General features: G+C 39.8%; 4 protein-coding genes across 4 annotated transcripts; 2 read left to right on the top strand and 2 right to left on the bottom strand.

The window, feature by feature from the left end:
* The first annotated feature begins 122 nt into the window (after positions 1-122).
* Positions 123-1,941, top strand: LOC133849506 (zinc finger protein 853). Its single transcript, XM_062285669.1, has 3 exons — positions 123-482; positions 541-934; positions 989-1,941. Exons 1-3 carry the CDS (start codon positions 176-178, stop codon positions 1,476-1,478), a joined length of 1,191 nt encoding a protein of 396 aa, XP_062141653.1. The 5' UTR covers positions 123-175; the 3' UTR covers positions 1,479-1,941.
* Positions 1,487-1,909, bottom strand: LOC133849663 (probable 26S proteasome complex subunit sem1). Its single transcript, XM_062285808.1, has 2 exons — positions 1,766-1,909; positions 1,487-1,706 (listed from the first exon to the last, which is right to left on the bottom strand). Exons 1-2 carry the CDS (start codon positions 1,872-1,874, stop codon positions 1,579-1,581), a joined length of 237 nt encoding a protein of 78 aa, XP_062141792.1. The 5' UTR covers positions 1,875-1,909; the 3' UTR covers positions 1,487-1,578.
* Positions 1,942-2,886: 945 nt separating the features above from the next.
* On the bottom strand, positions 2,887-8,542 carry LOC133849426 (menin). The gene is made up of 3 exons (XM_062285546.1): positions 6,817-8,542; positions 4,581-5,833; positions 2,887-4,521 (listed from the first exon to the last, which is right to left on the bottom strand). The coding sequence occupies exons 1-3, from the start codon at positions 7,052-7,054 to the stop codon at positions 3,871-3,873; spliced, it is 2,142 nt and encodes a 713-aa protein (XP_062141530.1). The 5' UTR covers positions 7,055-8,542; the 3' UTR covers positions 2,887-3,870.
* A 300-nt stretch (positions 8,543-8,842) lies between these two features.
* On the top strand, positions 8,843-10,596 carry LOC133849577 (WD repeat domain-containing protein 83). Its single transcript, XM_062285788.1, is given in 5 exon segments — positions 8,843-8,997; positions 9,060-9,251; positions 9,632-9,714; positions 9,716-10,163; positions 10,226-10,596. Coding segments are annotated over 5 exon segments (927 nt in total). The 5' UTR covers positions 8,843-8,918; the 3' UTR covers positions 10,351-10,596.
* Positions 10,597-11,890: the final 1,294 nt, after the last annotated feature.

Genomic DNA, 11,890 nt, shown 5'->3' with positions numbered 1-11,890 from the left:
AAACATCGCAACAACTGCAGAAAAACTATTCGATAGTATCGCTCGCAGAGCTTGCATCACTACCATATACTCCTCATATTTTGGTATATTTTCTAGGACAATATTAGGTTATTTTTTAAATGTCACAGTCACGCTACGGCATTGGCGGCCATTTTGCAATCAAATTTAAAACGCGATGTCGGTGAAACCCAATCCCGCTGTGGAGCAAGTCTGCAAGGCAGCCAATTCAATGTTCCCCGAGTTGAATGTGCGGCCCTCCGATATGGCCAATCCCACCGAAGCATTCCTCGTACGCATTTTAGTACATTGCCTAAGGGCTTACGGATTTCGCGTTGATCCGCCTTACAACATCGACAGCGATGCCAACGACGACTCGAAGATGAAGCGCGTCTTTCTAGCTAAGCTGTGTCGACAAGTGCAGAAAATATTGCAGATCTCGTTTCCCAACAAAACTTTCACCTACTACGACATAATACAGCCAAGTAGGTATCAAGAATAATAGGTTAGCCAAAGTTTTATAAAAGAAACCTTTTGTTGCAGCTGCCAAGACTACGTTCAATACTTTGGATGTGCTCGTCAACTATTATTGCTTCTATCGCATGCACAAAAAGAGCATTATTCAGCCTATAATCGAGCGCATTCACGAGCGTCAAGCGCTGATTACTGTCAACGCTGCTAAGCGGAACGAGCTGGAGCAGCAGGAACAATCTGCTGTGCAGGATAGGATTGAACTCAAGGAACGCGAAGCCAACATGCACAAGCTGCACGATGAATTGACACAGGCGAAGGCTGAATTGAAAGTGCAGTCAAAGGCGGTGCGACAATTGCAATCGGAGATGGCGGTGGATGAAGAGATGCAATCTCAGATCGAAAGTCAACTCAACCAGTTGAACCAGCTCGTGGTGCTGGACAGCGATGTTGCGGTGGTCAACATGTAAGTTATAGTTTAAATACTTTAGGTATAACGCTTCAATATGTTTTTGAACAGGGAAACAAAGCAGTTGACTGCACAAGTCGAGAGCCACAAACTGGAATTGGAGAAAGTTAAGCAGATTTACAATGAGCGGCGCGTGGAACTCGAGACTATTGCACAGCTTAGTGAGCACATTGATGAAGCCTCCAACATTGTGCCACCCGAGGTATTGAGCGGCTACAAGGATGGCAAAAAGGCTCTAGAAGGTATCGAAAAGACGCACAAATCCCTTGTGAAAAGTCATCAAAGTTTGCTGGACGCTCAAGTGAAGTTGCAACAGCGCGTGCAGCAGGGTGACGCCAACTTGAAGGCACGTACGCTGCAATGCAAGGAGCAAGTGGTTAAAGAACGAGAACAGAATAAAGAGCAGGAATTAGCGATTGAGCAGCAAATCGTTGAAATCGAAGAGTTGCAACAGACGCAATCGACGTTGGAGCAGCAACTTGAAGAGGAGCAGCGCGTGGGTGAAAATTTAGTAGCCTTTGTAACAAAATTATTTCCCTAAACACGCACTTGTATCTTAATTAATATATATTTCCGTTTTGTTTATTACTAGTTTGTTTTAACTCAATTATTGTGTGGTTAGATACGAACGCCGAACGATTTCATGTCTCCATTTTCTTGCTCTCCAAATGCGCCTTAAGCTGTTGACTGAAATCATCTTCCACATTGTCGTCATCCCAATTATCTTCCCACACGTTGGGCTCTTCAACATCGTCGGCTACACGAAAATCTGCAATACACAAATTGCAACTTTTAGTAACAACAAAAACAAATATTTCATTCACTCACCTTCAGCGGGAAACTCTTCGAACTCATCGTCTTCCTCAAGCAAGCCCAAGTCTTCGCTCTTTTGATTGGTCTCCTCCTTTGTATCCTTCTCTTTATCGACCGAAGACATTTTTCGTTATGTGTATTTTAGCAGTTGAATTACAATTGTTCTACAATTTTTCCAACTATTTATTTGACGCTTGCCAAAAAATGATGCCGAGTCACTTGTGTAGAGCTGATGTAGTGTGACCGTAGATTCGATAAGTTACATGCCGAAATAATTAACACATGATAGGTCACACTGAAATAATTAGATTTGGCTTATCGATAGCAAGGTGTTTTTGGTCGCTATCGGCTTAGTGAAAAATCGAGCGCTCGCGTTTTTGCTTTTTGAAAGATGCATTTATTGTTTTTTTTTTAACATTTTGACTTGTGGCTATTTGACTTTCAAGCTAATAGGGTTATTGAGCAATTGCAAATATATATATACGTAACGTTTAACATTGATAATAAATAGTTTGCGGTATGCTTTTGATTTATTGCATGTATTCATTTTGCTGTTTTGCTTGATAGGTTATTTTTTTTATTGTTTAGAAATTTGGATTGGATTTTTGTTTGCCAAAAGTGTTGGGTTTTTTTTTAGTTTTTTACTTCATAGCTTACGGTAAAAATTTTGTATGCCAAAATATATCTACATATGTATGTATTAATATAGATTTGTTTTCTTTTTATGATTTTGTTTGTAGTTAAATATGCTACTTTTATAAAGGAATAAAACACCATACATTTGATTAATTAATACCATTTGAACTTATTGTTCGATTTGTGTTCTCTTGTTTTTGTTTACTTTTTTTTTTAATGGGCTTAATCGCTTCCTCGTTTTCTCTGCTCTATACAATTTTCATCACAGACGCACGACGCACAAATAAAAAAATAATAATGCTTATTATCATCATTTAACAATTTGTTTTTAAGCTCCGGTTTGCTTATTATTTTTTGTGATTTTTTTTACTTTGTTTTACAATACTAATTCGAAAGTTGTAACAAAATAAAATAACTGTTTTGTTTTTGCTGATATTTAGCATTTGGATCTTTGATCGATTATTTAAAAAGTGCATGCCGCGTCCCTCCCACGGCCCTTGTTTTGTTTTTGTTTAGTGTGAGTGTTTAAGTATAAAGTAGTTTATGATAAATATGTATATGTTTATGTTTTATGGTTAGTGTATTATTAGATACGTATATTTATAGTACATAATAAGTATATGAAAGCTTTCTAGAAAAAACAGTTTATCACATATAGAGAGGAAGTGTTAAATATGTTTTCTGTTGCGTTAATAATGTTTGTCCTATGTTTTTTCTATTTATTTTTTGTGGTTGTGTGTTTAGATATTTCTGCTTACTGTAAACAAAACATAAAAAAAACAGCTTAGCCTCATAAAATGCATAAAATAGTAGATATACATAGATTAATTTATAGATATAGATATATAGTACTTGTGTTTACACATATTTCAAATTTTTCGTAGAAGAGCACCAATAAAGTTACGTTTGAGCTTAAGCAAAAATTATGGGGGGAATTTGTTTGTGAGAAAACAAGTTGTAGTAATAAATACACAAAAACAATACAAATTAATTCATTACACAATATTAACAGACTAAAATACGGTTACAAATACGTTAGAGCGAGTAAATCGAGCGAGACTTTACTCTACTCGTTCGATTTAACTCGCTGTTCTTACAACGAACTTTTTATAAATAGTCGATAGCTTTGTGTGCTTTCTTCAGTTTGTGTGTGTGTGTGTGGTGTGTATGTATAAGGTGTATGTGTGTGTGTGAGTGTTGATCTCTTTTTAAAACGCTAAGCGTTCTCTAACGGTTTTTGTTGCGCGCTTACAAACTACATAAATACACATCGAACATCAAAAATATTGATAGCGCATAACTATATATATGCATAATAGTAAAGGATTAATGCCAATAAAAGTCCGCAGGCAAGTCCAACGAGTCGCTGAATTTGCTCGCAAACTACACATATACAATATACGATATACATCTATACACATATAATATATATAAATACAAACAACAAATTACTACGATTTCGATTTCGATTTCGATTTTTGTGTTCACTCGCGTCTTGTACGCTTCGGTCGCGACGCTGCAATTGAATCCCCCGCCCCCGACGATGCACTCGCTGCACTGCCTCCGCCTCCGCCTCCAGCTCCTCCGACTACTTCCGTGGACGCTATCGCTGTGATTGTGGCCGAAATGGTTGCCGGCTGTCGACTACTGTCCACTGCTGCTCCACGCACTTTACGCGATGCCACCGACTGCGCGGTGACCTGCAATGATATGGCATGCGTGTTGAGTTTCTCCGCCAGCAGCAGATCCTTCAGACCCTTCATCTTCTGACTGTATAGCGTGATCACGGGACGCTTTAGCATGATCTCAAACGGATCATAGTCATCGACAATTGGTGTCGTCTGCTCGACGGGGCCGCTGCTTCTGGTGTTGTTCTCCTCCAATTTAGCTTCTTTATGCTCTGCCTCAGTTGACGGCGATTGCGCCGCGCTACCGCCATTGCTTGTAGTTGTAGTTGTTGTAGCCTCCTTGTCTGTATTGTTGCTGTTAGCCGTCTCGGTTTCCACCGTTGCTTGCTGCTTCTGATCGGCAAACGGTTGACCGCCGCCTTGCAGCAAAAAGTCGGGATTTAAAATCTTTTCACCGCAAGCAGCTGTTAAATCCGCCAGCGTTGTGGGCAGCTCCGATTTGGGTTTCTACAACAGCAGCAAAAATTATTAACAACTCTCCGAATAGTACACTAATTTCTACTCACTTCATCCTTCTTAACAACAGTGTTGTTATTGTTGTTGTTGCCCTCCTCAGCTGCTGCTGCTGCTGCTGCGGCAACTGCTGCTGCTGCCTTCTTAGCCGCCTCCTCCGCTTCCAAATCCTCCGGCAGCTTGATGACCACCTGCGAGCGTATATCATAGTCGAACTTGGTAATGTTATTCACCAACGGCTTGGCCCAACCAATGTGCAAAATGGGCGTCAAACTGTCCTCCTCCCACTGACAGATGCCATCGTAGAAACGCAACAGATTGGCAAACACTTCCGCATCGCGAAGAATGCTACGTGCTGAATGCCCCGAACTCTCCGTTTTCATCACATACGGTATCAGCTCGTTGGCAATGTCCAGCAGCTCCTTGTAGATTTCCTCATCGTCGCGACATTGATAAGTATACAATCGGATAACATCCGCGGCATTAGCCCAGGCGGCGAATGCCTCGCGATACTTGAGCAACCGATTGTAATAGTTGCCCTGAAAGATGTGCGGATAAACGTGATGATTGTGATAATAGCTGCGGGACGCTTCGATCGCTTCGCGAAACAACTGCTCACAGCTGATGCTGCGATGCGTGCGATTGATCTCCTCCAGTTCACCGAGCAGTCCCAATGCCATGGGATAACGCTTCAGGTGCCCCAAATCGTAGAGCAGCCACAGCAACTGTTGCTGCAGTTCGGCAACTTCCACACAATCGCTATTCGCACTCAGGGAGATGTTCAATGCCACACAGATGGCAGCGACTTCCATGCCACGTTCACAGACCACAGCCAAACCACCTAGATACAGCCAAGAGCCGGATTCAATGCCAGCCCCAATGTCCTGTCCACGTTTATCCTCGCTGCCCTTGCCATGCCATGTCACCTCGATGCTTTCCACACGCTTCTGGCCAAACATGACCCACGCATGATCCTCGGAGATGGCCAAACGCACATCGCGATAGCCGAGCAGTTGACATCCCGCCGTTGTGGCAAGCGCAACGCCAAAGCAATCCAATTTGTTGCCCGACAAATAGCTGTAGAGATTCTGCAGATGTGCCCGATCCTTGTAGCTGCTGCGTATTAGCGAATTCCAGATGACATCCGACACCTTCTTGATGATGTCGCGCGTCGCCTGGCGATGAGGCTTTGGCTTGTCCACCACTGACAGGATGGTCTGGAATTTCTTATAGAGTCCTGCGATCAATTCATGAGTGACCACCGGAAACGGAACGCTGTTGCCCATGATGACATCGCTGCTGTTGCCTAAATGGGGTAAAAGTGAATACATTAATATTGATACCACTAATATATGAAAATGTTATTTTAATTTAAAAAAAATTTGTATTTTTATGATAATTAATTAATAAAGTAAGAAAATAATATATAAAAGGAAATATTGAAGAAAAATCGTTAGAATATTCTAAATATAATTCCGTGCTGTTTTTTTCAGTATTCCAAACCAATATTTCTTATTTTTAAAATATGCTACTTATATTTAACATTAAATAAATAATTATTAAATTGTTAATTATTAATAATTCAAAATCTCGTTAATTTTGTTTGTGTTTCGTGTAAGAGAACAATTAATTATTTAAGGCATTCAACAATTTCAATTATAGAGACTACACTTCACTATAAACATAATAATATTATATATAGTAATAAGTATACTTTAAGTAAATTCTTAAAGTTCAGTCTTTACAGCATTAAATTAAGTTCATATTTTATAAGATTAACCATAATAATTTAAAATCTCTAAGATACAAACTGTTACGATACAAAAAAAATTCACAATTAAAAGCCAAAACTTTTTGAAATTCACTTATGTTAAATTTTAATTACAATTTTTGAAATGTAGGTGGCGAAATATTTATAGAAATCAGCCAAATAATTGATATTAATATTAATTCTCCATATTTTTAAAATCACATTCTAAATTGCTTCACAGAAATTAAATAACACAATAATTGTAGCATACTTTAAGGCATTGTTAAATAATCAAAAGTTGGCATTCATATTTTAATCGAATTAATTAATGGAATTTCAATAACTAAATATGAATTTCAAAAATCATATAAATTAAAACATAGCATTTGTAATTATGTTTTAAAAATATTTATAATTTTAGGTAACCACAAAGAAAAAACTAAAAAAGTAAAAAAATATGGCATACTTTTAGGCTTGCGCAAATAATCAAAATCCTTACATTACGGATCATGAATGAAAAATGCAATTTGAGTGCTCACCTAGTGCCGCTTGTGCTGCCTGCGCCGCCTGAGCCGCTTCTCCGGTGGTGAGCGACAACTCGATGTAGCCAACAACGATGGATAGCAGCGTCAGATCGGGCTCGATGGCGCTGGTCAAGGCGCGTCGAAAGAGATTCACCACATCGCTGGTGGACTTCAAGGGGAACAAACTGGCATCGATGATGCCATTGAGGGCCATGCAAGGACTTGCGCTCGCGCTGCGTGTTACCGTCGACATGATGTTGCACCACTCACAAATAAAAAAAACAAACTAAAACACAAATTGCTCTGCTTGTTGTTTTTGTGGTTGTTGTTGTTGTTGCTATTACTGGGATGATGATTTTTCACTTGCTTTGGTGGATGCCACTTAGCACTGGCCGCAGGCGCTGTTGCATGCACACTGGATGCGGAGTTGCACTTCCACTTGGTGGTAGCAGCAGCAGTACAGCCAGACACTTTGTTGCTGCAACATTTGTGCTTTGAGCGGCAACAGCAACAGCAGCAGCAGAAGTTTCAACAGTGGACAAGGGCGCGGGCGCAGCTGCGAAGGGTGGTAGAGAGAGGGGGGGTGGTGTGCAATGGACGCCACAAGTTGACAAACAACTTTTTTACTTTCCACCTTGTTTGTGCGCGCACTGTTTGCCCTTTTTTTCAATGTTGTTGTTTGCTGCTGCTTGTTGCTGTTGTTGTCGTTGTTGTATTTGCTGCTGTTGTGCTTGTTCTTGTTGTTGCTGTAGTCACTGCTCTTATTGTTGTTGTTGCTGTTTTTAACTTCTGTTGCTCTTCTTCTTGTTCTAGTTGTTGCTGTAGCTGCTGCTGTTCTGAGCTCGCAGCTTGATTGTGTGTGTGTGTGTGTGTGTGTACGTGCGTTTGTTATGTGCTTGTTTTGCTTGTGTTTGTGTGTGCTTGCACTTGCGTTTGTGTTTGTATTTGTATTTGTATGCACTTCTTATTCTTGAGCAGGATTTTTATGCAATCTACTGTGCGCTGCGTGGCGCTGCATTTTCTGCTGCCGTTAATCTTGTTGCTGCACTTTCGTTATCGCTGCTGTTGCTGTTGCTCTTTTTGCTGTCATTTGCCTTCTGTTTTGTGTATTGTATTTGCTGCGTGTGTGTGTATGCGTGCGGTGTGTCGTTCAATTGCACCACACTGGACACTTCGTTAATTTTGTCGTGCAGTTTGCAACTGCTGTCGTCGTTTTTGCTGCCACTGTTGCTGTTGTTGTTTTTGCTTTAGTTAAATATCCTGTCGTCGTCGCTTCGCACTCGTTTGCACACGTCAGCAGCATAAGCAGCAGGCAACAAACAGCGCAGCGGTCGCCGCATCGACGTTTCGAGTTTGTTGTTTTTTTATATGGTTTTGTAGGGCAGGTGCGTAGAGCGCCCCACAGCGGACAGTAGCGGAAATTGCGTAGCTTTCGGGCTATCTTATTGCGTAGCATCCAAAAATTGCGTAGCGCGCGTCTCTTACATCCCCCCTAGCCAACAAGCACACGTGCTTGCTGCGTGTTTTTTTTTTGTGTGCCACGCAATTTGCGTCGCTCTTTTTACGCGTTTATTTATTGTTTTCAAATTAATATTTTTTACCACTTTGATTTACTTAAAGCACAAAGCGCGTTTCACTGTCACTCTTTCAGCATTTTAGTCTTTATTTCGTAAATTGTTGAAAAAGTGCTGCTGTTGCGTCGCGCACTGTTTTGTTGTTGCCGCTGCTTTATTTATTATTGTTGGCATTAGAGCTGGAACCGATTCGATTTTTAGTCGATTTCAATCGATTGTTTTTGTTGGCAAAAAAAGAATCGACTTTTATGGAATTCAAGCGGACAAGTAGTTATTGCCCAATTAAAATTTTTTATTAACTCAGCGAAATGATACCTTAATAATTTATGTTATTATGCAATAGTTTCTGAAAAATTCTATGATCGATTATAAAACTGTAATTTCAAATCGATTTTATTTTGAATCAGATCCAGCGCCAGTCTGTCTTGGTATTTTAGAACTAGTTTAGTATATTTTGCTATTCTTGCACTCGATATGTCTTGTGGATTTTTTTGTAACAGCAGTTGCGGTCGCTCTGAAGAAAACATAAACAAAAATTGTTAAATGCCGGAATTAGCGAAATTCAACTGCAGCCAGACCATCGATTGCAAACAGGGCGCGGTGCGTGCAGTGCGTTATAATGGTAAGCAAATACTTAATTTTAGTGTTACTTGAATATAGTTACCAGTAACTTTGGCGGTTTAGTGGATGGAACTTATTGTATGAGCTGCGGCTCAGACAAGAAGGTAAAACTCTGGAATCCCGCCTCAGGATTGCTGCTGAAAACCTACGGCGGTCACGCGGATGAAGTAACTGATGCAGCAGGCAGCTGCGATAGCAGCTATATAGTCTCAGCCAGTCTGGACAAGAGCATTATCTACTGGGACGTATCAACAGGTGAGACGAAGCATTTATTCATTGTTATGGCAGCAGAGCGATGATAAATTTATATCAAATTTTGATAATCACATAAATTATAAATATTTGCTGAATATTTGATTACTATTAAATAATGAACTTAAAAGTTATTAAAGAAAAACGCTTGCATGTCAAAATTTAACAGCCCTTTTATTTAACATAAAACGTTTCTGTTAAACTGTTGTAGTAGATGACTGTTATCTAAACGAATCAAGTTCTGTTAATAACAGTTTAAGATGTTTTTTGATGTTGTTAGTAGTAAAAATGGATCATTTTGTTGATTAGTGGGTATCGTACAGTCGAGCAATCTCTCTTATTGCCTTTTTTGACTATTTTTTTTTAACTACTTCTTTTTGCAGGCACACCGGTGCGACGGTTGCGCAGTCATGCTGGCGGGGTGCGCTGTGTGTGCTTCAACGAGGACTCCTCCATAGCGATCTCTGGGGGGTCGTGACAATGCTGTGATGTGCTGGGACATACGTACACGACGCCTCGATCCTGTGCAGGTGATGAAAGAGGCCAAAGATTGCATCACAACAGTGCTGACCAACGAGCACAAGATCTATGCCGCCTCCCTCGATGGCTGTGTGCGACACTACGACATTCGCGTGGGTGAAATGACCTGCGATAAGGTGGGCGAACCCATCACATATCTGGCACAGACGCGGGATGAACAATGCTTGGTGGCGGGCTGTCAGGATAGCACTGTGCGGCTGTTGGACTGTGAGACGGGCGGATTACTCAACGAGTACAAGGGTCATCAGGCGGATGACTATCACATCGAATGCGGCATTTTGCAGAGCGATGCTCACATTGTGGCGGGATCCAGCGAAGGTTATGCTTATGTCTGGGATCTGGTGGAAGCCAAAGTACTGCAGCGTATTCTCATAAGTAATTTAATACTTTTTTCATTTTTAAAGTGTGCCTCTTAAACTATATTCTCCTTCTTTCAGGTGACAATGGCGGCGTTGTGCATTCGCTAGCAACGCATCCGAAGCGACAAGAACTGCTTTTCGCTAGACGGAGAGATATGTATGTCTTTACTACAGATGTGCAGATCGAGGAGGAACAGCTGTAAATCACCATTTTTAGAATAGACCCCTATAGTTATAAGCTTCACTAAATAGGACAATTATTAAATTTATATTATTTATAAAGATTATAAATTCAATGTTTAGTTGAAATCGATATGTGCAATTAATTCTATGTGATAGAAGATGGAAGCTTACAAACAAATCTACAAGAAACTGCTTTTTTTCCTATATCAGCTTTAAAGAAGTAACCTTCGTTTATGCTTTTCTTTGGATCACTTAAGCAAAACTTTCGTTGCCCATACGCAACCCAAATAAGTATGCAATAGAATTTTTTTAACTGACTGATTAATCGGAAGAGCCGCCATTTTTAAAATACCCGGATAGCTTAACCGATAGCGATAAAATGGCCTAGAAAAGGAAATAGTAATAACAAACATTCTTTGCCTAATCCAATAGATCTGAAAGCAATAGTTAAACAAACAATGAATAAAAAGCACAAATTGTATTTCTTTGAGGGGAAAAGGAAAAACCATTTATTTGACATAATTTTTTTCGTATTTTTTTTTTGTTTGTTTTGTTGTTGTTTGTAATTATTTAATGTATTTTGTTTGTTTATATAGAGCATGAATGTACGTAGTAATATGTTGTTTGTTGTTGTTGTATGTATGTATGATCTGGCTTATGTATATAATGCGTAATCATGTGGTTCTTGTTGTTTTTGTTGTTTAGCTATTAAATGTGAAGGCGCCTTTTGCAAACGCGCAACACGTACGCAAAAAATCTTCGCATGCAAATGCCTAATACATGTCCAAGTGTGTGCGTTTGTGTGTGTGTGTGTATGTGTATGGGTGGAGCGCCGCTCTCTCCATCATTCTCAAACTCTCTCTCCGTTTGTTTGGGGGGCCAAGCCGTTGCTACGCTGCGCACTCTGCCGGCTATGCTGCTGATGCATTTGTTAGCTCTCTCTTTATATCGGTCTCTCTGTCAGACGACAACCAGACACTATGTGCCATTGTGGGTGCGTGGCTGACAAAAAGCTGTCTGCTCTGGCAAGCGCGCAGCGTCCCAGCGGCTTAGTAAGAGAGATTCTGCAGGCTGGTTGGTTCTACACTCTCTCTCTCTCTTGTTGTAGCTGTCGCTCACACTTACACATGCATGGGGCATTTGATACGAAGGATGCGCTTTCTTTTCTTTTTTTTTGTTTTGTAATTTGTCGCCTCTCTTTTGTTTTTGTTTGTGTTTTTAACTGTGAACTCTCTTGCTTGCTTGCACTTAGGTTCTAATCGCATAATACAATGTAATGTATTTATGGACAATTTATTTATTTATATGTATATGTTGGATGTATGTATGTATGTATATATATATATATATATGTATATGCATAATTAATGTACTTGTATTTTGTTTTAGTAGTAGTTATAATATATTATGTAATGTTGCGTTAGCTTATGTCGTATGTACTTTGCATGTATGTATGTATATAAAGTATACATATATTTATATATATTTATATATATATATAAATATATATGTATGTGGGTGTGTATATGTGTGTTGTGTGTGTGTGGGTGTAGTTTATAT

The sequence above is a fragment of the Drosophila sulfurigaster genome, chromosome 2L, assembly GCF_023558435.1.
Source record: "Drosophila sulfurigaster albostrigata strain 15112-1811.04 chromosome 2L, ASM2355843v2, whole genome shotgun sequence".
NCBI classification, from domain to species: domain Eukaryota; kingdom Metazoa; phylum Arthropoda; class Insecta; order Diptera; family Drosophilidae; genus Drosophila; species Drosophila sulfurigaster.
The sequence above is the reverse complement of the archived record's forward strand: the minus strand, read 5'-3'. Positions and strand labels throughout refer to the sequence as shown.